General features: G+C 42.3%; 2 protein-coding genes and 1 pseudogene across 3 annotated transcripts in view; 1 reads left to right on the forward strand and 2 right to left on the reverse strand.

Moving 5' to 3' along the window:
* Positions 1 to 2130: 2130 nt before the first annotated feature.
* Positions 2131 to 8696, reverse strand: LOC117458008 (von Willebrand factor A domain-containing protein 7-like; annotated as a pseudogene).
* Positions 8697 to 13627: 4931 nt separating this feature from the next.
* Positions 13628 to 17225, forward strand: LOC117458092 (protein ABHD15). Its single transcript, XM_034098344.1, has 3 exons — positions 13628 to 15056; positions 15554 to 15783; positions 16364 to 17225. Exons 1-3 carry the CDS (start codon positions 14328 to 14330, stop codon positions 17034 to 17036), a joined length of 1632 nt encoding a protein of 543 aa, XP_033954235.1. The 5' UTR covers positions 13628 to 14327; the 3' UTR covers positions 17037 to 17225.
* Positions 17226 to 17325: 100 nt separating this feature from the next.
* The window catches only part of taok1b (TAO kinase 1b), a 25394-nt gene continuing 17727 nt past the window's right edge, over positions 17326 to 24992 (reverse strand). For both annotated transcript variants that reach the window (XM_034098342.1, XM_034098343.2), the window contains exons 17-21: positions 24471 to 24590; positions 24134 to 24373; positions 23808 to 24020; positions 21629 to 21811; positions 17326 to 21081 (exon numbers count right to left, since the gene is read on the reverse strand). In XM_034098342.1, coding sequence (XP_033954233.1) covers positions 20593 to 21081; positions 21629 to 21811; positions 23808 to 24020; positions 24134 to 24373; positions 24471 to 24590 — 1245 coding nt within the window. In that variant the 3' untranslated portion in view covers positions 17326 to 20592. The remainder of the gene's footprint in view (positions 21082 to 21628; positions 21812 to 23807; positions 24021 to 24133; positions 24374 to 24470; positions 24591 to 24992) is intronic.

The raw sequence follows: 24992 nt of genomic DNA on the forward strand, positions 1-24992 counted from the left end.
TATACTTTTGGAACTCCTTCATTTTAAGGTTTAGGTTTTTTTATCTTATGACAAAGGTCGTTTTTGAATATGACGTCTAGATATGACTTTTTTATTTCAAAAAAGAAATATTTTTATTACCCAAAAAATGCTTCTGGTATTGTGTGTTGCTAATTTATTTTTAAATAAATCTGCTCCAGTTGGAGTCAAATGTTTCCTAAGTTTCCTAATTTTTATTGTGCAAGTAACATGCATCTCACGCAAAGAGGGAACTTCCCACACACACACACCGCACAGACACACACACACTCATATTTATTTAATTAATTTTTTTACAATAATAATTTTTTGTTGTTGTATGGAATGAATACCTATAGTGATAATTAAATGTTATACAATGATTTTTACAGTCTGGTACCTGCAAAAGGTTAAATGGCACTGATGGAACCAAATGTGCCCAAAGCTTAGTACGCTTGGACCTTTTTTTGCTAAACCTCTCTAAAAAGGTCAATTCTCACTTGTTTTGCCTCAATCTTGATACAGGGTACTTATTATATGTTATACTTTGGATTCCTAAAGCTTTTAGGCTACTAACCCATAATTCAAGGGTTCAAGGGTGGTTTTCACTATAAGTAATGGGTTTTATTTGGGCGGAGACAAGAATTTACACTTTTGGACTATGTTCCATCTGGATTTACTCTGACACTGAAACATCTTTATTGATTCTGACACTTCTACATCCAACTCACAGATGTGACCTTGCTTTGATAAAAGAAATTATTAATATAACCCTTTTAGAAGTTAAATTATAGTCCTTTGTTTTGGGCATGTCATTTTCGAGCCTGAAACCTGAAAAACAGGCTTGGGGCTAAAGAGGTTAAAGACACACAATCATGATATGAATCATCATTTCCTGCATTCAGTCCTGGGAGCAGTGCTCAAAGGGCGTTGGTCAAGTAATGTAATGTTGGCCAATTACCTTAAAAACTATCAGTTGTGTGCAGATATTGTTTGTTTTTGAAGGTACGATATGTTGTTAGTAGAAACAATGTTTATTTATCTGTTTAACTGTTCACTCTCTCTCCAGAGTCATGACCTGATTGGCCAGATTGATTTGTGAAGACGGGCTATCTGCTATAAAGGTGACAGAGAGGGACCTTTGTAGGTGAAAGAGCAGCACCCGGCCTGTTGTGAAGTGGCAGTTTTATCTTTCTGTAAAATAATGTTTTTGTTCAAGGCTTAACATAAAATGAAAACCCTCTCCCCATTTTACCCCTTGCATCTCACATTACTTCAGCCTCAAACTTAAAACTGTTCAATTATAAAGGACACTTGGATGTTTTACCCTGCGACACGGTGATTCTGAATGATATTTAATGTATGTAATGTAAATAATCAGAAGATGCTGCATTCTTAAGATTGATGCTGGACCCACAGGTAGTTAATACATGCAGAACTGTGACTGACCTGACCAGCCCCTTAGGTCTTTTGGTTGTTACATGTTTTCCTTTTTGTCCCTGAAGGTAACAGATTGTGAGTGTGCCTGATTAAGAGCCCTGTTCCAGAGCCTCCCTCTCTTTTCCCCTTCCTGAGAGCAGCTACCGGTTTTAACTTTCATTTTGTATTGCATTTGAGTTTTGCATCCAACACCTCACACTATATTATCCTCACACATTCACAGCTACGCAACTGATGTTACTGACTCACACACACTTCTTATGGTAGCTTTATCTTTAGTATTAGTTTGCTTTATTTATTGTTATAAATACTTTGATTTACTCTTTACACTGTTTCCTTTCCCGTTTTTGTCATGACAGTACCAGATCACATTTCTTTCCTCTGACTTTTTCCACTATAATATTTCTCCCAAAATGATCACAGTGGTCAACATCACTTTTTTTGTTTTATTGTATCATCCTTGATATTTTTTAATCAGCTGTTTAAAGAAGCAACACTTTAGTTATATATATATATATATATATATATATATATATATACTATATAAGTAATGTTATTAATCAAATAAAAGCAATCATTAAATCAACATACTAAATCTCAATATCAGCAGTAGTACTCACATTATAAACAAATGATCCTTGATTTAGGTAAAATAATAACATTTACATGGCTGAATCATTCACAACCCCATTAAGCTTTTAAAGAAGGTTTTTGACACCAAGATCCTATAATACATACAGCACATGCGTTATGTAGTTTAATTTTCATAAATGGTAGTTTTATAGCACATCACCCAAGTTGTTTACAAATAAACAAGTTTATAGTTGATTTTTTGAAGCCAGAAGATTTTTTTTTAGACCCCATTTAAAATGGCAAATTAAGCCCCAGGATGGTGATGCAAAAGCAAAGCAGGAACGAAGGCACCACTCTGGAGGACAAAGACACAACAGGGGCTGCTCTCGGAACCGTTGGGCTTTGGGTGGTTGCTGTGACGACCACGGTTCTTGTGATGCTGTAGAAACAGGTGGCCACATTACCCACTTCATCCACAACTACTAGCTCCACATCCGGCGAACAGCAAGAAGCATCGTATAAAACCATCGTTATGTTTCCAGCAGCGAGGCTGGTGTTCAAAGTCCCGTTGCCCTGTCTGAGACTAACACGGTCAACACCTGAGCCTCCTTCCTCATCAGTCACCTGGACAGAGAGCTCCCACATCGACGAGCTGCAGGAATCAGAGCAGTTGGCCTGCAGGCTGACATTCTGACACACCGGCGGAGCGACATCAGTCACCTGTGAGGAGAACAAGTGGATAAAGACAGATGGTTTGACATTTATTTCAACAAATAAACCCAATAGTGAAATGATATAAGGTCCCATGTTGTTAAAGGGGAGATTTTCATACGTGCTGTATAAATCCTGCAAAAGTATAAAAATGCTCAATTCAGGACTAATAATATGAGGTTTTGGTGTCACAACTATACAATATATAAGCAGAAATGCTGCTGCTGTGTTACTGTCAGCCCTCCGCTGCAATGATTGTGAAGATATTCACAGATTAGTAAGGAAGGAAAAGGAAGAACTGACCAATCAGAGCAGACTGAGCTTTTTCAGGAGGGTTAAAGAGACAGAGATTAAACATGAGATGTTCTTTTAAAATGTAGCTATTAAACATCTTCAAGGAGAGAAAAAGATTCATGTATGACCCTGGAGATAGCATGATAATTTAGTGCCTTTGCATTTATTGTAATTTGATGTGTTACCGGTGTGAGGACGGTGAAATGCAGCACAACATAATTGGCGCCTGCCCCTCCTGGAGCCTCGGCCTCGATGGTCAGAGTGACGTCAGTGCCAGGGGGCCGTGATGTTCACTGCCCCGTTAGCAGTGCTTCCAGTTTCCACGATTAAACTGGACGGGAAAGATGAGATGAATCAAAGTTTTGGTCATTCGTAGCTTGGATGCTGAAGGTTCCTCCTGCACCGCTTGTCGCCACAGAGAAGGAAACAGAGAGCGGTGTTCCTGGTTCCAAGACACCAGTTGTATCAGGCTAAAAACAGAAGTAAAACAGTCAGTAGCAGTAGTAGCCTATTTAAAAAAAAGAGGCAATAAAAGGCATAGGTTTTTCTTTGGATGCATTGAACTTACAGATCTAACGCTGACAGTAGAGGCTCTGATGCTGGTGGTGGACTGCCTCTGGAAGTTCACTGACGTCGCTCTGGAGGAACCATTGTTGTTCTGCCCCTTCACGAGCACCACAAACTCCTCTGCTGGTATCCTGTCGAACCGAGCAAAGTAGCTTCCTCCACCCATAGCCTCCACGCTGCCATTGTGTTAAAAAGCTAAAAAAAGTTAACCAAGCTTTATAATTTTTCAAAAGTAGTAGTGTATCATTGTCTACTGCAGTTCCATATTTATTACTACCACCAGATTGTGCTGAACCCCATTATCACTGGTTTGTAACAAGGATGGGGACATCTCCTCCTCGTCCGAAAAGGGTCACGGTACCAACTTTCTTTTAAAGGGGCTCACGTTTACGCATTGGGTCTGAAAACTAAATCCTGTTTTTCATATCTTCTGAATATAAGATATAATACAATTGTATTTTTCCAGAGTTCAACTGCTGTACAGTAATTACAAAACTTACTTGGACGAGTGCAAAAAAGACGTGAGGTAGTCTGATGAAGAGATATGCAAAGGTTTGGCTAGTTTTTGGGACTTCTGTGCTAAGCACGGATTGGCCATTACAAATATCGTTTAGTTTCAGAATGCGCCCATTGAAAAATTCTCTGGCAATACCAATTTTGAGATGAACAATTTGTCCAATAACAATATGGATGCTGAAGCTTCTTTGCTTTTTTGTTGTTGTTGATGACAGCAAAAAGGAAAGATTCATCATGCCGTGTAAACTAGTTATATCACTTGGCAGCATAACCTTAGGTCAAAGAACAATGATCGACTCGATGTTGTTATCATCAGGTCTGCGGTCTGAACTGGCTGGTTGGATCAGAGAGAGGTGGTTTATCAAGTTGAGGTTGGCACAGATAGTAGGGTGCGTCTGTAGTTCTTGGAATTCTTTTCTATTATTATTTGTTTTTGCAGTAAAAAATCCTTGCAGCAAACAGAGTTTTTGTTGTGTTGATACTCCCATTTGATAGTTTCATTTTCAGTTCTGATAACAGGTTGTGGGAGAAACCTACGTTTGTAGTAAATGTCCCTGTCAGCCCAGTTTTGTACATCCGGACAAAATGAACAATGTTATCTTTCAATCAAAGTCAAAATGAGATGAGAGTGCAGTGGCAACTTCAAGACCTCTTTAAATAGATTGAGATAGATTAAAACAGGTAAAGATCATTGTCTACTGCAGTTCCATATTTATTACTACCACCAGATTGTGCCGAAGTCAGGAAATGACGTTTTGTATGCCAAGTCACAGATTCTGTTTAACACCATGTGTTGTGCAACTTGCTTATGACCTGTAACAGTATCACCTGAGGGATTTGTGAGAGAAAAAGTGGTGGAGGTCCCGGCGATGTAAACTGTGATGTTTCGTACTGACTCATCAACTGAGAAGGTGAAATTGTCTGCCTTCCCTGGATTTCTGTTTGCTTGTAGAAGACTCACCTAGAAAGGGAAAGGAAACTGAAGACACAACTGAATCTTTATAGACTAGAAAGCAGTGTTTGTGACGGCGAGTGAGAGTGTTGGTACCAGAGAGGAGGTGGAGGACTGTGTAATGATGCTGGTGGCCGCAGGGAGCTCAGCCATGGTCACTTCTATAGCCAGACCCCCTGACACCTGAGCTAGGTCTCTGTACAGCGCGGCGTCTGAGACCCCCATCCGACTCTGCTGCTGCTCGCTGTCACCGACCTGTCTTCGCCGACGGGATCGCAGTGCGGCAGTTATCATGAAGTTCACCTAAATAGAGACAGAAATATTGAGGAAAGTTAGAGGCGTAAAGCCAACTGGGAGGAGCTTAGAGTTCAAGGAAACCAAATCGCAAAAACCTCATGGGTTTATTATTGCGATGCATTTTATTTTATCAGGCCTATCTTGTAATTTCACCCACAATGTTACAGCTTTATTTGGACCAAATAATTAATTTCTATATGTCAAATGTCCATCCATCCATCTTCTCCCGCTTATCCGTGGTCGGGTCGCGGGGGTAGCAGTTCCAGCAGAGAGCCCCAAACTTTCTTTTCCCTGGCGACATCAACCAGCTCTGACTGGGGGATCCCAAGGCGCTCCCAGGCCAGCGAAGAGATATAATCCCTCCACCTGGTCCTAGGTCTACCCCTTGGTCTCTTCCCAGCTGGACGTGCCTGGAACACCTCCCTAGGGAGGCGCCCGGGTGGCATCCTAACTAGGTGCCCGAACCACCTCAACTGGCTCCTTTCGACGCGAAGGAGGAGCGGCTCAACTCCGAGTCCCTCCCTGATGACCGAACTTCTCACCTTATCCCTAAGGGAGACACCAGCCACCCTGCAGAGAAAACCCATCTCGGCCGCTTGTATCCGCGATCTCGTTCTTTCGGTCATGACCCATCCTTCATGACCATAGGAACGAAAATGGCCCGGTAGACAGAGAGCTTTGCCTTCTGGCTCAGCTCCAACGGTGCGGTAAAGCGACTTCCGCAAATGTAATACATTTAATCCATTGTAGAAGTATTTGAAAATTGTGATATTGTGTTCTTATTATCATATCCATACCTGCATAGTATAACAGGCATTAATATCAATATTTCTGAACAAAGTTCTTTGTGTTTAATGTTAAAACACGGCGAGCATTACCTACGGCTAATCCCGTTAACATGCTAACTCTAGCATTTAACCTAATGCACTGTTGTGCCTAAGTACAACCTTACTTGTATCTAAACTTTTATGTTTTTCTAGTGTATGTGTCTCTTTTTAAATATTTTTTCTTTTTATCTACCAACATGTTTTGGGTTGGTCAGCAGATACATTATTGAAAAGTTTGAAAACCACTGTTCTTAAGCGTTTCTTTGCCCCCAATAGTAGATACTTACCACAGACTTGGTGCGCTCTATGAGTGTGATCACTGTGCTTTGCAGGTGTGTGTCTTTAGCAGGAGCATCCGTGAAGAGGAAGATCTCAGACTCAGGAGGAGCACCAGTTAAAGCTAGCTGAAGGAGCATACAGAAGTTTTCTTTAAATGTTTTATCTTATTATGAAAAGTTGACCATGAAGTAGTCTCATAAACATCTCAGCACCTGAAGCCCTGAAAGACTCATCTCTGGACTATCTCCTCCTCCTTCTGCTCTTAGTGAATCAATCGCATTCTTGAAGACATTTGGGTAGTCTTCAGCAGTGGCCCAAAATCTGGGGTTCAGGTGAAGAAAGGATTAATACATGATTTTAATATTCCTCTTCTGCTTGTGTTTGTTGGATACTTTCTGGTTTACAGATAGATGTTCTTTCTTATTGACATATTATGTGAACAACACTCCAACATTAAAGTATGTCCGGTCCGGTACATGAGCCACCAGCTCAACCAGGTGAGCTATGCCGCAGTCCCAAATGTTATAATTTAATGGTACAAATAACCCTTTTCTCAAAACAAAATATAGACAAGATTGAAAAGTCTGGGGCATAACAATACCTGGATCGTTGAAAGGAACAAGAATGTAGAGTGAGGGCTCATCTTCTGTTCCCACTTTACTGTCGATTATAGAGGAAGTGATGGCCAGCACTGCATCAATGTCATCGCTCATGCTTCCTGTCGTGTCGATCACAAAGCAAAGAGCTTTACTGGATCCTTTGTTGATTTCCATCAACCTGAGGGAAGAAGGAACAAAGAGATAAGAGAAGATCCCATTTGCAGTTTTACACTAACTGCAACATGCAGATTGGGTTTCTTACTGAGGAAGGTTTTGTCCCCAGCAGCCCCTCGAATGTCCTCCAGTAGCTCACTGGTGGCAGCTACAGCCATATTTGCTGCTGTTATGTGGAGGTGTCCATGGTCGGAGCCAACTTTGTCTTTGTTAATCCCACCTTTAGGTTCAGTCTTGCTTGTTTTATCCCAAAAACCTCCATGGCTGCACTTTCCTGTTCAGTAATAGAAACAGATAAGAAAACACTTCTTCTATCTTCTTTGGAAAATAACCAGGAAGGAGGCAGGTATTACATCCTTTACCTTCTGGTTTGGAAGAACTAAATATAGCAAAATATTCCGAAATAAGTATCTTTTCCTGTAGGATATCTTCCAAAATGTTGTTCCTGCAGTCATCGCCGTCACAGTTGCGACAGGTTGCTCTGTCTTTGGCTTTGAGAAAGAACAATTTGTCAGTTTTCTTTTTTCTTGTCACTTATCTGTTTCTTTTCTTGTGGAGACAAACGCTGACATGATATGTTTTACCTGCTATGTTTCTGATGCTCGTCCCTTCCCTGAACAGGTTAGAGTTTGGGAGTTTGTTTCCCATTTCCACCCAGTTGCTATGACTGTAGAAATCCTATTATTTAAAAAGGAAAGAAGTTAAATATTGCATCTATTATCTAAAGTCTATATCTTTAAATACCAAGATGATGTTTTTCAGAAGTCTTCATTAATGTACTTTAAAGATGTCCCCTTTAAACTGTTACTTTTAAATATGATTTAAAAAGGAAATAGCCAATGGAAATTGATTAAATTGATTGAAAATGTCAAAAACTGTAATGGAAAAAAAACAAATAAAGAAATGACCTGTAAAGTGTGTAAGATTCTCCCCAGTTTCTCTCTTGCTGTCACAAAGTTGTCACGCTTGTTGCTGGCCTTCAAAACGGACAATCCTTCTGTGATGAGTCTCCTCCCCTCCAAGAACTGTTCATCGTCAAAGTGATGAGGTGCTGAAAAGAAATAAAGTTTATCTGTGTCGATTTTCTTTTTGGATTAATTTGATAGCTTTGCTGAAGCTCTTGGATGATTTTGACGCTTCACAGGCAACAGCAACAGACACAGCAGTCAAAGTCTGTGGACAAACACACACAATTAATAAGGCATAATGATAATGAACAATACAGGCAATGGTCAACATTCAAATTAAAATGTATTTAGGTAGAATTTATTCCTTACAGGGAAAGTGAAGTCTTTGCCCTCAGCCCGGGCCACAAGCCTGCACGGTGGCATTGAGGACGGCTCTCTGAATGATCTCCTCATGAGTTATTGAAGAGCTGGACGAAAAGCCTACTACATTAAAAGGGTATATTTGAAACCCAAAAGCTCCAGTCTGCAGAAGCAGGAAACACAAAGCTGCCAATCCAAACATCACTACACAAAAAAAGAAAGCACATGTATTGTATTGTTTATTATAAAGATAAACACAAAAAACATGTTAAATCAGAAAATAAACCAAATACATAATTTGTTCCTGTTTTTTTTAACCACAACCAAACAGGAGTTCCCTGCAGCACTAAAAGAATAGCAGCTAACACATCATTATTTCACTTTCAACAAAAACTTCACATAAAATGGATTCGACCTTTGTTTTTTTCTGGTCAATTGACTACAAAAGTGTGGTCCTTATTTAACAAACATTTATGATGTTACTGTACCTTAGGTCTTGAGGTCCTCTTGTAAACTAGCAGTTGTGAAACTTAATTTATAATGGTTGTTATCCGGAGAGGAGTCCATCACTGCATGACTGGTCTGACCTGTTGCTTCTGAAACATAACACCACTGTTATGTTTTGATAAGTAGAAGTTTTCCACAGAGAACTGAGTTGTGGCACTGGGCGTACCCGGCAGCAGTTTTTTGACTACATGTGCTGCAGTGGAATGACTGATAGAGGATGATACTGCCTTTCCTCTGACCTCATCACTTAACAGTTGAAAACATAGTTAATTACTTTTTAAATGCTATCTTTCAAATGCTAAGAAAAGTAGCTTGAGTCTCTGCCTTTTTTCTCTTATTTGGAAGAGTGCAAATCTGAAAATCGAATCTACCAAAAGACGTGAGGTAGTCTGATGAAGAGATATGCAAAGGGTTGGCTAGTTGTTGGGACTTCTGTGCTAAGCACGGATTGGCCATTACCAGTGGCGTTTTTATATGTACAAAAGTGGTGGGGCACAAAAAACTTAGATGTCTATAAGCTTCTGCAGTGAGGTTCATGGATGGTGAGGCACTGGCACTGACTCTTCAGGTTTACAAATATTATATTTTGACCTAACTCAAAATATAATATTATTTTCAAAAGCTTTTTTTGTCTGATGCTTCAATTAATTTTAAACAGACAGTTCAACAGAAGGATACCCAAAAAATGTAATTTTATCATTTAAATATTGAATTGCTCTCTCTTAGTAAGATCCCATTTTCAATACAATTGCAGTCTTACCTTGACTTGAAGATTAAGTCCATTTGCCTATCCTTCTGGACAAACATCTCTATTACTTTTTTGTAAAAGTCCTCCTTATGTTCTTGTAGTTTCAAAAGTCTATCATAAATCTAATCTAATCAATAGATTTATGATTCGAAAATTATAAAAGTAGGGTAGACATGTGGATATTATCCGGCTGAACAAAACGTGCATTTATCTAACAGGTTTGTTTCCCACAGATCTTATTTGGAGCTATTTTCTAAAATTCTATGGAGAAATCTCATGCTTTTTTGTCGAGGGAAGCCATGCGCAGCTTACTTCCGGGTTTTAGGACGCGTCACTGCAGCTCTGAATTATGTGAGATGATGTATGGTGGGGATGGCAGCACTATGCCCCGATGGTCATTATTTTTTTGCCACACACATTAAATAGGAAAATATTCTGAGCATGCGCAGTGCAGTTTTTACAGTCACCATTGACTTCTTAGACAGTACCAGGGCAGGATCGGGTTTTGTCCCACATGGCTCTAAACCAGTGGTTCTCAAAGTGGGGTCGGCGACCCCCCGGGGGTCCGTGGCACTCTGCCAGGGGGTCCGTGAAAAGTTTTCAGATTCATTAATTTAAATTATCATATCATTTTTTTTTTTCATTTTTTTTTTTTCAACAAATAATATTTTATTTTTTTAATCTAAAATAGTTCATAGATTACGTTCTAATCTAACAAATAGATACATTTAAAAATCAAGCGCGTCACCCATTACCGTGGAAACAACAATAACTGTTACGTCAGTCAGAGAGCGCCGCTGCAAGCATCATAGAGATATAACACGGCTAGCATACTACGAAGATGGACATATTTTTAAAACGACCGGTTACGGCTACAAATGAAGTAAATGAAAAACAAAAAACAAAAGTAAGGAAATACGATGAGGAGTATCTCCAATATGGATTTATTGAAGTGGAAGGGAAACCGAAATGTCTGATATGCCTGCGGTGTCTTGCCAATGAGGCGATGAAGCCTGCCAAATTGAAGAGGCACCTCGAGACCAAGCATCCAGATTATGTAAAAAAAGACCGGGCTTTTTTTGAGAGGAAGGGTGAGGACTAACGCCAGCAACAACAACGGATGGTTAATGTTACGTCTGTTTCTGCTAAAGCGCAGCGGGCCTCCTACCTGGTAGCGCAGAGGATTGCTAACGGTACGTCCACACAGCAGCTTTACGGTACGTCCACACAGCAGCTTTAGACGAATCTTCCACCGCTTCCAACGCTTCTCTGTCCATTGACTTTGAATGGGGATGACGTCACTTTGCCTCGCTTTTCGCCGAACTGCATTGTGGGGGAGCGAAGCGAAGATTTCCAGGATTCAAAAGTTGAGCAATGTTCAACTTTTGAAGCTGAGCTTGAAGCGTCAGCCAATCAAATCACGTTTATGCAAATCTGACAGTAGAAGCGCTAGCCAATCAAACCGCGTGTAAGCAGGGAGAACCAGACCGCAGTTCATTTCCTCATATTCCAAACGAGAAATTACGGTAGCAAATCACCCGGTTCTTTACGACCAGAACTATTAACGGGATACAAACCGGAGGAACCAGGCATGGAGGGAGGTGGCAGAGACAGTGGGTGAAACTGGTAGGTATTTGCCTGTTTGGGGAGTTTATATATATATATATATATATATATATATTGCTCGCATAAAATCCCGGGGTTTTTTGCTTTGTATGTCGGGGGCGGGAGATTCATGTGATTGGTTGTTGGTCGCGTTGCTCACAAAAAATCCCCAAGCTTTCAGACACGCCCAGCTTCAAGCTTTTCAAGATTTTTGAAAAGCTGCTGTGTGGACGTAACGTAAGGCGCGAAAGCCCCACACAATAGCGGAGGAACTACTGCTCCCTGCTGCGGTGGATCTGTGTGAGGTGATGGTGGGGAAAGATGCGGCTGCCAAATTGAGAAGTGTACCTCTGTCAAATGACACCATCAGACGACGAATTGAGGACATTTCTGCTGATATCAAATCACAACTGCTGGAAAGACTGAGAGGGTCTAAATTCGCGGTTCAATTGGACGAGTCCACTGATGTGTCCGGCTCTGCGCAGCTCATCGCGCTGGTTCGCTACCCGTGGGAAGGAAGGATTCAGGAAGATTTTTTATTTTGTCAAGAGTTGACGGGGCGAGCAACAGGTGAAGAGATTTTCAATGTTATAGATATGTTCATGGAGACTGGCAATGTGAGTTGGGAGAATTGCATTGCGATTTGCACGGATGGGGCAGCTGCCATGACCGGACGCAATAGTGGGGTGGTTGCTCGTGCCAAGGAGCGCAATCCAATGATGGTAGCTACCCACTGCATGCTGCACAGGCAGGCTCTGGCGTCAAAATCGTTGAGTCCTGAGCTACAGTCCGTTCTCAGCACGGTGGTATCTGTGGTCAACCACATCAAGTGTAAGCCACAGTCCCGTTTATTCGGCCAGCTCTGCAGGGAGATGGGCGCAGGACAGGACACCCTGCTGTTCCATTCAGAGGTGCGTTGGCTCTCCCGTGGAAAAGTGCTACAGCGGGTGTACGAACTGCGCTCAGAGCTGTGTGAGTTCATCCAGAATGACAAGCCAACCACTGCAGCACTCTTCTCGGACCCCGAATGGATCGCACAGCTCGCCTACCTCGCAGATGTGTTCAATTTATTGATCGATCTCAGTTTGTCCGTTCAAGGCAGATATGCCTCTATCCTGGAGGTAAGCGACAAAATCCAGGCATTCCGTGCCAAAACAGCGATCTGGAGAAGGCAGGTGCAAAATGGCATTACAGACATGTTCCCCCAACTCAGAGTTTCACATAACTAAGACTATAGAAGTGTAAAAAATAGGCTACGTCAGATTATTCCAAGGGACATACATGTCAAATCAATTTTTATTTCTATAGCCCAAAATCACAAATCAGAATGAGGGGGTCCTTGGTGTATTCTCTATCTTGTAAGGGGTCCTTGGCTGAAAAACAATTGAGAACCTCTGCTCTAAACAGCTCAATAGGCACACACTGTAGACACTAATTAGAAGAACACAGACTAAAACAGCAATGTACAGACGAATCAGATGATTAAACATGACCTTAAAATATATTTAATATATTTTTTAATTTATTTTTTGCATTTGTTTGTAATCATTATTTGTAATACTTTCTGCTGACACTAGGTGGGGCTGTGCCCCTAATGACCAGTCGCCACTGGCCATTACAAATATCGTTTAGTTTTGGAATGCGCCCATTAAAAAATTCCAATTTTGAGAAGAACAATTTGTCCAATAACAATATGGATGCTGAAGCTGTTTTTGTTGTTGTTGATGACAGCAAAAAGGAAAGATTCATCATGCCGTGTAAACTAGTTATATCACTTGGCAGCATAACCTTAGGTCAAAGAACAATGATCGACTCGATGTTGTTATCATCAGGTCTGCGGTCTGAACTGGCTGGTTGGATCAGAGAGAGGTTGTTTATCAAGTTGAGGAGGGGTTCGGTTAGCACAGATAGTAGTCTGTAGTTCTTGGAATTATTTTCTATTATTATTTGTTTTTGCAATAAAAAATCCTGGCAGCAAACAGTTTTTGTTGTTTTGATGTGACCATTTGATAGTTTCATTTTCAGTTCTGATAACAGGTTGTGTGAGAAACCTACGTTTGCAGTACATGTCCCTGTCAGCCCAGTTTTGTACATCCGGACAAAATGAACAATGTTCTCTTTCAATCAAATTCAAAATGAGATGAGAGTGCAGTGGCAACTTCAAGACCTCTTTAAATAGATTGAGATAGATTAAAACAGTCTGTAGTTCCAATAATTCAAAATTCGGCTCATAGATAGCAAATAAGCTTGACTCGGACAAAATACGTCTCAGGATAGTTTGTTTTTTACTTACACAAAAAGGTATCAAATACAAACACATATTCTCTCAGGTCAAAAAACTATGTTGCTCGGTGCTTCTTTCTCATTCTCACACACCCCAATCACCAGCAGCTGCCGTCGGCTATAACGTCTTGTAATCACGAACAGCTGCGGTCGTCTATGCCGTTAATTTCACACGGCTGGTTCCAATAAATGATATAATAGCACTAACAACAAAATATACATTTTAACATATGGCTCCTACACAGTCTACAGATAAAATAACAAGGACTGTTGTATCAACAATCCAAAACATAATCACAGTTGAACTGGGGTAATGATGCCAAAGAATTCCGATAAGCCATGGTCAAATAAATCCTGTTCGCATTAATGGAACAGATTTATGTGGCGTGTGTTTGCTCAGTCCGAATTTGTGCTTTCAGTAAATGATTTATGGAGGGAGGTGGAGCAGCAGCAGGAGTTGAGAGGCTACAATTTACATTACCCCAGTTCTCTTTTTTGTGTTTGCAAAAACTGTAGAAAGAAGACAACCTTTCTGAACTTCAGCCAGCTGCAGGGCATGTCCCACTGATTTGTGGCACAACAAGGCAGGATTGTAAATATGGGGGTCAGATGTTACTGAGGAGATCACAGTAACACTCAACGAAGAAAACACAGGACTTGTATGATAAACTGCAATCTCTCTATTTACCAATGGCATCATTCGTATGGGATTATTTGTTCTGTTTGCTTCCTTCACTGCTGCTCCTGCTGCTGTCTCTGGGTCTCCGCTGGCCCAGGGTATGTTGTTGGACGAGGCTGGCTGTCTCTGCTGCAGGGTGGAGACTCTGGGTCCTTATTTGCCTGATCCTGGAGCTGCCACTAGACAGGAACATACGAACAGGGACTGAGGATATTCTGTCAGGCTCCGGTCCGGCCTCAGACGCTCCGCAGCTCATCTGCAAACCCTCTGCTCTCGCCACATATCTGCTGCGGCACTGTGGCTCTCTGGCCAGGCCGAGACTAGCCCCCTGGCCCAGAGGAGACCCCCACCTGCAGACCCTGTCCAGCCTGCTGTGGGGACAACATGGAGACACATTACAGTTCACTAGAGATAATCTGTTACTGAGGGACGGGGGTATCGTTGCTCTGGACTGGGCTGTGGGGACAAAACTGGGTGAGTTTGGAGGGAGGAGGAGGTGGGAGGGGAGGAAGGAGCCGGGGTCCAGGGGGAACGCGCTAGGCTGCTTCACCAGAACGCCTCCTGTCCTCCTCCTCATCCCTGGGTCCTGGGGAGGGATGACCCCCCACCTGAGGGTGCTGTGCCACCAGGCCATGCGTCAGGGCTTCTACGTGGTGGTGTTTCACGCTCGAGGCACCGTGGGCTGTCCGCTGACCTCAGCACGGCTCACTGAGTTTGGAGACCCCGCTGATCTTGAGCAGGTACAAAGAAGTACAGGTTTCTTTTAAATCAAGTTTTGGGTTATTATGTTTTTAGATAATTATGTTCATAAGACTTTTGAGATGAAACGATTTGTTAGATAGATTGATAGATATATAAAAAAGTCAACAATAATAAACGAATTCATATTATTTTAGTTGCAGGCCTATTTTCAATCCAATTGACAATGCACACACAACAGTGTTAAAAAATGGTCATGCTTCTCTGCTAATTATCAGTAAACATAAATATTACAGCTGGGCCAGAAGTTTTGTTATTCGGTCATAAACCAGTGTTAAAACTGAAATGCTGTTGCCAACATGATTATTAGGATTCGTCTTCTGGGAATCATCCATGTCCATACATTTGTTTTAATTGCAACCCATCACATTGCCACACAGTTGCTCTTAGCATGGCTAAAATTAACATTGTGTTCATCCAATTGCTTACAGTATTTGACCCTTCAGTAATGACTTCCTGGATTATCTTTTTCTTTCAGGTGGTGGCCTATGTCCACAGCCGCCACCCATCCTCTGTGATGGTTGCAGTGAGTGAGGGATCCGGCTCAGGGACTCTTCTCTCTTACCTGGGGGACAGTGGGTCCAGTTCCTGTCTGAAGGCGGCTGCAGCCATCTCTCCTGTACTCAGGGGACAACTGTGGTTCGAAACAGCCATGCCTCCTGTTTATCGCTGGGGGGCGTTGATTCACCGGAAACTGCAGCTCAGTAGGTGAGAGAGAAACAAATTAACAGATGTATTAAAGGTCACCTATTGTGCAAAATCCACTTTTTCATGTTTTTATACATCTACATGTGTCCTCTCTGTGTAAAGAGACTCTGAAAGTTTCAGTTTTTGTCCCGATCCATTTATATAAAAACCTGAAAATGAGCTGATCAGATTTTGGCCACTTTATGATGTCATAACGATTTGTTGGCTTGTGTAACCATTAGCCAATCACCAACCAAGGTAACCCCCCCCCCCCCCCACCTTATTACCTCCTAGAGCAGAAGAGCACTGTGTTCTTTTTAACCAAATATCTCTCAGAGGGGCGTGGCTCCTTATTTTCATCTGAAGTAACAGACAGAGAATCAGCACTTTTGAAACAGGGCTGAAACAGAGGGGATTATGGGATGCTACAATGATCTGTTTGGTGTTTGGAGCCAAACACTTCAGAGACATGTTTTCTATATATCTGAGACCTATAATATATTGATGAAAAACAGTATAACAGGGGACCTTTAATAGTAGTTTAAACAAAAGTAATATGGACACTATAATTTTTTCCCTTTACATGCGTCATGGTCGTAAGATATGAGAGTTCCTTCAGGGGAGTCTTGGATGTGGAGCGGGCCCTCAGCTGTTCCTCCCTCAGAGACTTTGAGGAAACTCTGTCCTGCTCTAGACCTCCAAAAACCTCTCTGAATTCGGGACCTGATTCTCCGAGGGTCCTGGCCCCCTCAGTGGCCTGGGCCCTGGGCGAGAGGGCCTACCCAGCCAAGGACTGGGACAACTACTGGGAGAGAAACGAACCTCTGAGGGATGCAGATGAGGTGGGGGTCCCTGTGCTCTGTATCTGCAGCCAGGACGATCCTCTCCTCCCACCGGCCTCCACTTTGCCCCTTCCCCTTTTCCAGAGCAATCCATATTTCCTTTTAGTGCTGACAGACAGAGGCGGGCACTGTGGGTTCACTCTGGAGGGCCCAGAGGAGACAGAGGGGGGGAGGACTGGGAAGGAGGAGGAGGGAGGTAACTGGAGTCATATTGCAGTTCTGGAGTACTTTAGAGTAGTCGCTGATTTCCTGAAAGGGGAGGAGAAGGATGGGGAATATATTCAGGCAGGGCAGAGGAGCAGGACCAGCAACATGGCCCCCCTCCGCAGGAGAGCCAACGTGATGAGGAGACAGAGACTGCAGCCGACTGAAGAGAGGAGTGGGGATGAAGAGGAAGGAAACTTCACCTGGAAGAGGTCAAACACCCGCTGAGGAGGAAGAGAAAGGGAAGGAGGGGATCTGCAGAGAGACATTCTCAAGTTATTTCTAAAGCTGCAGTTTTATGATACAAGATTTAAAAACAAATGAAAAAGTCAATCATCCAAAATACAATAAGGACAGCAGATTAACATTACATTACCATTTACATTGTATAACATTTCAAATGTATAACATAATATGACTGAATGAAAAAAAATGCAATATATTGAAGTTACGTTTTTCCAAAGCTTTAAATACTTCCCTCATGCTCCTGTAACACACACAACAACCATGGGACAAATAAATATTAAAATTACTTTATTACAGATGATTCTTTATCCAGTAGCCCTCTTCAAACAAAAAAAATGAAGTAATTACAAACAAAATATTACATTTATCCCCTAAACTTCTTCGCTTCTGAATTTATTTTATACATTTTAAATCACTTTGTCATCTGTAAGGAATAGCTCTTCACTTCTGCGACATTCAGCTTTTTGCACAATCTATACAATTTAATACAGGTCTCTGGACTACGGAGAATAAAACGGCAAGATCCACCAAATGACAGGAGAGATAAAGGGAATACTGATACAGACTGTACAGAGACGTAGCCCCGCCTCCCGCCTACTTTCAGCCAATGGCAGCCGTCCCTCTGTCACACTGCGGGGATCACAGTAGACACTTTAATCTGGACAATCACTTGTGCAATCAGTGCAACTGATCCAGTTCAGAGGGCCGAGGTCTAAAACTAGACTCTGCCCGGCTGCCTCCAAAACACCTGGGAGCTCCAGTAAACATAAGAGAAGGTTTTAAAATCTGCAACGGCCCTCTGCAGACGTCACCTCAAACATAACATGACCTTTTCTGGCATAAAAGGAAATAAAACACTCGTTGTGGTGTAATCGCATATTTGTTCATGGGGAAAACTGGGACAACCACAATCTATTTCAAGTGTCTATTCATTCTGAGAGCTGGGAGGTACGCTTTGAGGAACATAATAATACTATAGTGTAATGTGAAAATGCTTTTTTTCAAACAACGTAAGAGTATCCATGTTGAAGAAATCCAGGCATAATTATTATCACTTTAGTGACCCTTTGTAGATATCCAACAACAGATATATTTACCATCTTGTGCAACAACGTGGATTTTGCAGCACATACACATTTTGTTTTATGCAACCAAATGTTGTAGAATTCAGCACGTTTCCAGGTTCAGAGATCTTTAAAAGACAGTTCTTTCTTTTTGTCTATGTTATTATACCTTTGCCTTTCAGCTAGTCTTCAAATAAAAATCAGGAAAACCTAAATATACAGGGTGAGTGAGTCTTCTATAATGGGTCAGTAAAATATAACGATCTCAAATTATGTGCAAAATCATCCTCATTCAGCATGAAACTAAATGTTGCCATTTACTCAAGGCAACCTGACCTACAGTGGAGTCGTGTTGTTCATTCTCAACAGAATATCTGTAACAGCTTTGAGTACTCGCAGTAAGACAGTGATCTGAACACCGCTGGTCTAAAACCACATCACTGTGTCTGCATCACAACTAGTTCATGTGTCTTTGATTTGTCCGTTAGATTTCCATATTTTCAACTCAAAATATACAATATTAACAGGTTTCCTGTACATTCCACCTCTAAAAATCATACAATGCATAATGTCTGCATTTTACAATAAGACTTCCACCTCTCTTTATTTCTCTATAATCCTTTTTTATAATAAAACATGTATTTTTTTCTTCTTCTTTTCTTCCTTCACTTAAAGCGCTCTTTCCAAATAGATCAGAGAGGGGGTGAAGCCAACACCAGGCACAGCGGGGGGGGGAGGGGGAAACAAGGGTGGAGGGAATCAGGAGGTTGAAGGTCAGAATAGACCGTCGGGGGTCTCGGGGGGGTGAGACAGAGCGGGACGTCAGACCAGGGAGAGGAGCAGGGGCATAGCAGCGGAGATCACAGCATCACCGCTAAACCTCCAACGACATTCAGCACCGACCAACTCTGTAAATCTAGTTCTTTTTTTATTTTCTAAAAACCCTTAAAGACATTTTAAGGCAACTGAGATGGATATTGTTGCTCATTTACAGCCATTTCTAAGTGCCTTAAAGATCTTTTATATCCCATTGCATTTTCTCAAATGTTACCCCGTACATGCATCTAACAACAAGTGTGCAAAGGGACATACTGTTGGAATAAAAAACACTATTGTATGTATGCATGTGTGTGTGTGTCAATCTGATTATCAAGTGTGGGTGAAGGCCTGCGCAAAAAGTGCAAGTCATTGTTAAAGTCACGACCCCCTGTGGTTAAGCCCTGCTCGAGTGTTCTTGAGGTAGACCAACAGGCACGGTTACATTTGTCAGAGACGTTTTTTTACTGCGCAGTGCATCGCTTTTAATCACCCGCACAGGGCGCAGTGTTTAGAGCCGGAATATTGACTGCAGAAAAAGAAGGATTAAACACTAATATTGATTATTTTGAAATAAAGGTTAGGCTGAAAAACCACCCTCGTCATGAGAGTCCCTCAGACAGGCCTGAGTGAGGAGTGGGCAGAGGACTGTGGAAACCCAGGAGCCGAGATGAAGAGGCCGAGCATGCACAGGAAATGGCTCCCTTCTCTCCTCTAAGCCAGCAACGCATGCATCTAACTTGGCCTAATATTACGCATAGTATTTCAGAACCTCCCAAAACATCTCTGGCACAATCTCATTAAACAGTATGTTGGAATTAAAATGACAAATCTGACTCTGAACGCTTACCATTGGCATCTCTGCAGCCCTACACATTCACTCCTAAATACTAATTCCACTCAAACGCTGCACATGGGGATTTCCCCGGTTAGATTCCTCTCTATTTGAGGATAAGCTTATCACGCAGGCTGGAATGAAATATTGCATACTTTTAGCTTTTCGTGACTCCTTGGACGTCCCTGTGCTGCTACCATGACGTCAGAGATACCCTCAGGTACTCACTTTCAACAACCTTTGTTCTCTTTGCATATCCCTTCCAGAGCTGTTCAACGTCAGACCCTACTCTGCCTCCTGCCTTCTCATTCGTCTGTAACTGCACATAAACAATCCTCTCAGTAAACCTTATCAGACCGACGTGATGACATCTCGAGCTGTGAGAGATTTAAGGGAACATATTTTTAAACGGTATTCTCAAAACTGCACACTGAATGCACCATAATGTGCTAAAGCAACATCTGACAACATCAGACTTAAAAGAACAACAACCATACAGCAAACTAAATCCTGAATTGAAAAACTCCATGGCAGATAAAAGTAAAATACTACTTTGGGTCTATGGCAACAGAGACTAACATGGCGACACATCCCTGCAGGCTATAGTCAAAGTGACACTGTTGCTGTGGCAAACTGGACATGCCCGTCAGCCATCTTGGATTATTCTCAAGACTTTTGGGTTTCCACAGACTGCTGCTAGCAGAGCGCTGACGTCAGACAGCAGTGGGGATGGGAGAGGAACTGCAAGTGTGTGTGAAGCATGTGTGGTGCATGCGTGTGTGTGTGTAGTGTCAGAAGAGGAATCAAACTGTGTGTGTGTGTTCTAGGTGTACGACAGGTGGGATCCGTTTGAAATCTGAGAGGTGATGCTGGCGCTCCTGCTCATGCCCTGTTCATTTCTCCCCCCTGATGACGTCCTCCTCATAGCCTGTGGGCTGTTCCTCACCCCCCCCGCGCCCCCCCTCTGATTCCCCCCCCCGGGGTGGTGGAGGCTCCAGGGTGGCGGGCCCCCGGCCAGCATGGGGTGACCCCAGGGCTGCTGGGAGCTGGAGCCCCCCTGATGGGGATGACTGTGGTTGCCTCCTGCTCCACCTCCGCCTGGCCATTGGCTCCCCCCCTGAGCCCCCGGGCCACCTGCTCCCCCCCCCCAGCCCCCCGGGCAGTCAGGAGCCAGGTTAGTGAGCACCATGTTGCTGAAGCCCAGCCGCATGGACTCAGAGTCAAACGCCTCGATCTCTCGGGCCTGGCGCTCCAGCAGCGAGCGGATTCTCTCCAGACGCTCGTTTTGCAACGCAAGCATTTCCTCCTCGATCTGCAGAGACGGACATAGCGAACAAATTAATTCAAATAAATGCCAAGTAAGAGTGCAGAAAGAAGAGTCTGTGTTTCTGCTTTGAAAGGACAGTCAACTCTAGAGTGACGACTGCTCGATTATTTTGTTAAACGAACCAAAACACCGATACATATCATATATTCTATTTACATGTATATAGACTTCTTGCACCATTTTTTATTTTTGTATTCTATTATATATGTTGCATTGTTGGAGAGGAGCTCGGGTCATAAGAATTTCATTGCCATTTCTAAACCGTAGCTTATGTGCATGTGACAATAAAACCTTTGAAACTTGAATAATAAGGAACATAATCTAGATTTTGAACAGAATAATAACAAAAACAACTTAGACGATGAAATAATATGTGCAACCCTCTTAAAATTAACAAAATGATTAACGTCAAAAGAAGGTTCCTTTAACTTACAGACACAGTTCATGAGACACAGAATGTCAACAAAAGGTTCTAACTTTTGAATCACAGCTTAATTGTCTACTGTCACTCCCAAATGACCACGTTTCTTACTTTCTGCTCCAGCAGAGCCCTCCGCAGAGAGACCCTCTGCTCCAGCTCCCTCCTCTCTTTGTCATGCTGCGCGTCTGTTTGCATCTTGATCTTGCTCTGGTAGGCGTTGAGCAGCTCCAGCTCCTGCTGCAGCTGCATCCTCAGAACCTGACACTCCCCCTCCTGAGCCTCGTCTAACCGCAGCTGAGGGCGGGCAAGGGAAAGAGTAAGAAAGACGAGAAGAGAGAAATATACAAAGTCATTCTCAGTAAGCATCAATGCGTTTGTTTCTGGTCCAATGTCAGGGACATGTGGTATATTTGAGATCCTGAGGGGTCTTTCAGGAAGCCATAAAAACAGATTTCATTAATTCTCCTCTCTCACTGACGTGGCATGGGACTCAATATTAGTTTATAATTAAGTATGATCATGTACTAATAATTGGCCGGATTTATGTGGGACGCACTGACAATAACAAAAAGAAACAAGTTAATAAATTGTAACATTTACTTAATAGAAATACATAATGTTGATGTTTATAGCACTTTTCAACGCAAGGCAATTCAAAGTGCTTTACAAAAAATGAAAGACATTAAGAAAAGATACAGTGCAATCTAAAATATGAATAGTTCAATTAAACATTAAAAGAAAAAGTACATGGATAAAAGTTACAGTGCAGTTTAAGATATGAATAGTTCAATTAAAAGCAGCGACAAAAAGAAAAGTCTTCAGCCTGAATTTAAAAGTAGTAAGAGTTGCAGCGGACCTGCAGGTTTCTGGGAGTTTGTTCCAGATATTTGGAGCATAATAACTGAACGCTGCTTCTCCATGTTTAGTTCTGACTCTGGGGACAGAAAGCTGACCAGTCCCTGAAGACCTGAGAGATCTGGATGGTTCATAATTTAGCAGGAGATCAGAAATGTATTTTGGGCCTAAACCATTCAGTGCTTTATAAACCAGCAGCAGTATTTTGAAATCTATTCTTTGACACACAGGAAGCCAGTGTAAAGACTTCAGAACAGGAGTGATGTGATCCACTTTCTTAGTGTTAGTGAGGACTCGAGCAGCGGCGTTCTGAATCAGCTGCAGCTTTCTAATAGATTTTTTAGTGAGACCTGTGAAGACACCATTGCAGTAGTCGAGTCTACTGAAGATAAAGGCATGGACAAGTTTTTCCAAATCCTGCTGTGACATTAGTCTTTTAATCCTAGATATATTCTTTAGGTGATAGTAGGCTGAATTAGTAACTGTTTTAATGTGACTGTTGAAACTCAGGTCAGAGTCCATGACTATACCTAGATTTCTGGCTTTATCTGTTGGTTTGAACATTGCAGACTGAAGCTCAGCGCTAACTTTTAAACGTTCTGCCTTGGCTCCAAAAACCATTACCTCAGTTTTATCTTTGTTTAATTGGAGAAAGTTCTGACACATCCAGTCATTGATTTGTTCAATGCACTTACTCAGTGTTTGAATTGGAGCATAGTCTCCTGGTGAAATTGTTACATACATTTGTGTGTCATCTGCATAGCTATGGTAACTTATTTTGTTGTTCTTCATTATCTGAGCCAGTGGTAGCATGTAGATGTTAAAGAGAAGAGGCCCCAAGATGGAGCCTTGAGGAACCCCACATGTCATATTTGTCAACTCAGATGTGTATTTACCTATGGAAACAAAGTTGTTTCTGTCCTTTAGGTAGGATTCAAACCAATTTAGAACTGTTTCCGAAAGTCCCACCCAGTTTTCCAGTCGGTCTAGTAATATGCTGTGGTCAACAGTGTCAAACGCAGCACTGAGATCTAATAATACTAACACTGAAGTTCTGCCACTGTCTGTGTTTATTTTGATACATTTAATGACTTGTTAGGAGAGAACAGGACAAATATTACCGTGCATGAATACCAGTGTGTCTCAAATGCGTTATTTGAATAATCTCAATATTAAGCTAGTTTCAATATGTATCATGTTCTTGTACCGCTGCTTTGTGCCAAGAGAAAATTAAACATTGAGCCATTTGAGAAGTTTAGCTTCCGTGCTAAAAAGGGTCATTTAGAATAACATGTCGTCCACTAATGTGAGGTATTGACAATGTATGGTGTCTGGTTCTGGGAATTTCAATCAAATGTGAGTTTTAAACTAAATTAATTAATCAAGACAATACATTTGTTTGGTTTCTTAGACTCTCTTGCTCTTTACTACTCACAGCCTGCGTAGAGAGCATTTCGTTGATGGAGTGGTCGTACTGCTCTGCCAGGATGGCCAGCTTCCTGGTCTGCTCCTCCTTCAGCCTCTTGAGCACCGCCTTGTGATCAGACTTGGGCGTGGTCTCCAGCAGATGGTTCCTGAGGGCCTTGTACTGCCTGGTCTGGGTTTTACAAGTGTCTTGGAACTGCTTCTTAATCTGAAGCTCCTTAGACTGCAGGAAACAGGGAGAACAAAGTAAAGATGTGGAGTAAGGGACTGAGTTTGTGCAGTCGGGTCAGTAAAGGGGAATGTATCCAATAAATAATCTTCCATGAGTCGCCGCACCTTGAGGCTCTTGGGCTGCTGCCGGACCTCCATCACATGTTTGCGCCTCAGCTCCCTCTCCCTCCTCTTGTTGTACTCCAGCTGGTTGGTGAGCTCCGTCTGGTGCTGGGTCCGGATCAGGTCCGCCCGCGCCCTCTGGATCGTCCCCAGGTGCCTGAACTCCAGCTCTTGCATCGACTCGTGGTGTCTGAGCAGCATGGCATGCTCCAGGTCCTTCTGTGTCTGCCGTTTGTTCAGCTCCTGGACCAGAGGAGATAATGCTGAGTGACAGCAGTCGAATAAGTCAAATCAATCAACAGAAACAGAGTGGCTGTGTCCTTTCTGTGTGACTGCGTACCTCTCGGGCCAGATCCTGCTCCACGTTGTGTCTGGCGATGAGGATCCTGCGTTTAAACCGCCGACACTCCAGCTCCAGGTATTGCCTCTGTCTCCTCAGCAGGTTGGCCTCCTCCTCCGCCTGGAAAGAAAGATTTGTTTACATTCTATTTTCAGTGGGTTTTCCATCTTATGCAATCTATATATCAATATGTATATGTGCATTTTTGGTATTCTCTTGAGTGAGCTTAAAAGGAAATGATATATAAGAATAAGAAGCCAACACCGATAAGTTACGCTCTAAGGAAGATGTTCTGTGGTCGCTAATACATGCATATTTCATTGTCTGTCAGGAAAAGTAGGTTCGAAGGTGTTTATATATAGCCTCATGGACCTAGTGCGTTCGAGGTTAAACACTTTCGGAGTTTTTCATCTTCAAAGATTCTCCATCACTTATGAGGAAAATGAAAAGAGTACAAGAGAATGGAGACCTTGTGACGCTACTGTAGTGTTCATATGATTTTAATATGGACATCTGTATTCA

Source organism: Pseudochaenichthys georgianus, chromosome 14 (genome assembly GCF_902827115.2).
Source record: "Pseudochaenichthys georgianus chromosome 14, fPseGeo1.2, whole genome shotgun sequence".
In the NCBI taxonomy this organism is placed as follows: Eukaryota; Metazoa; Chordata; class Actinopteri; order Perciformes; family Channichthyidae; genus Pseudochaenichthys; species Pseudochaenichthys georgianus.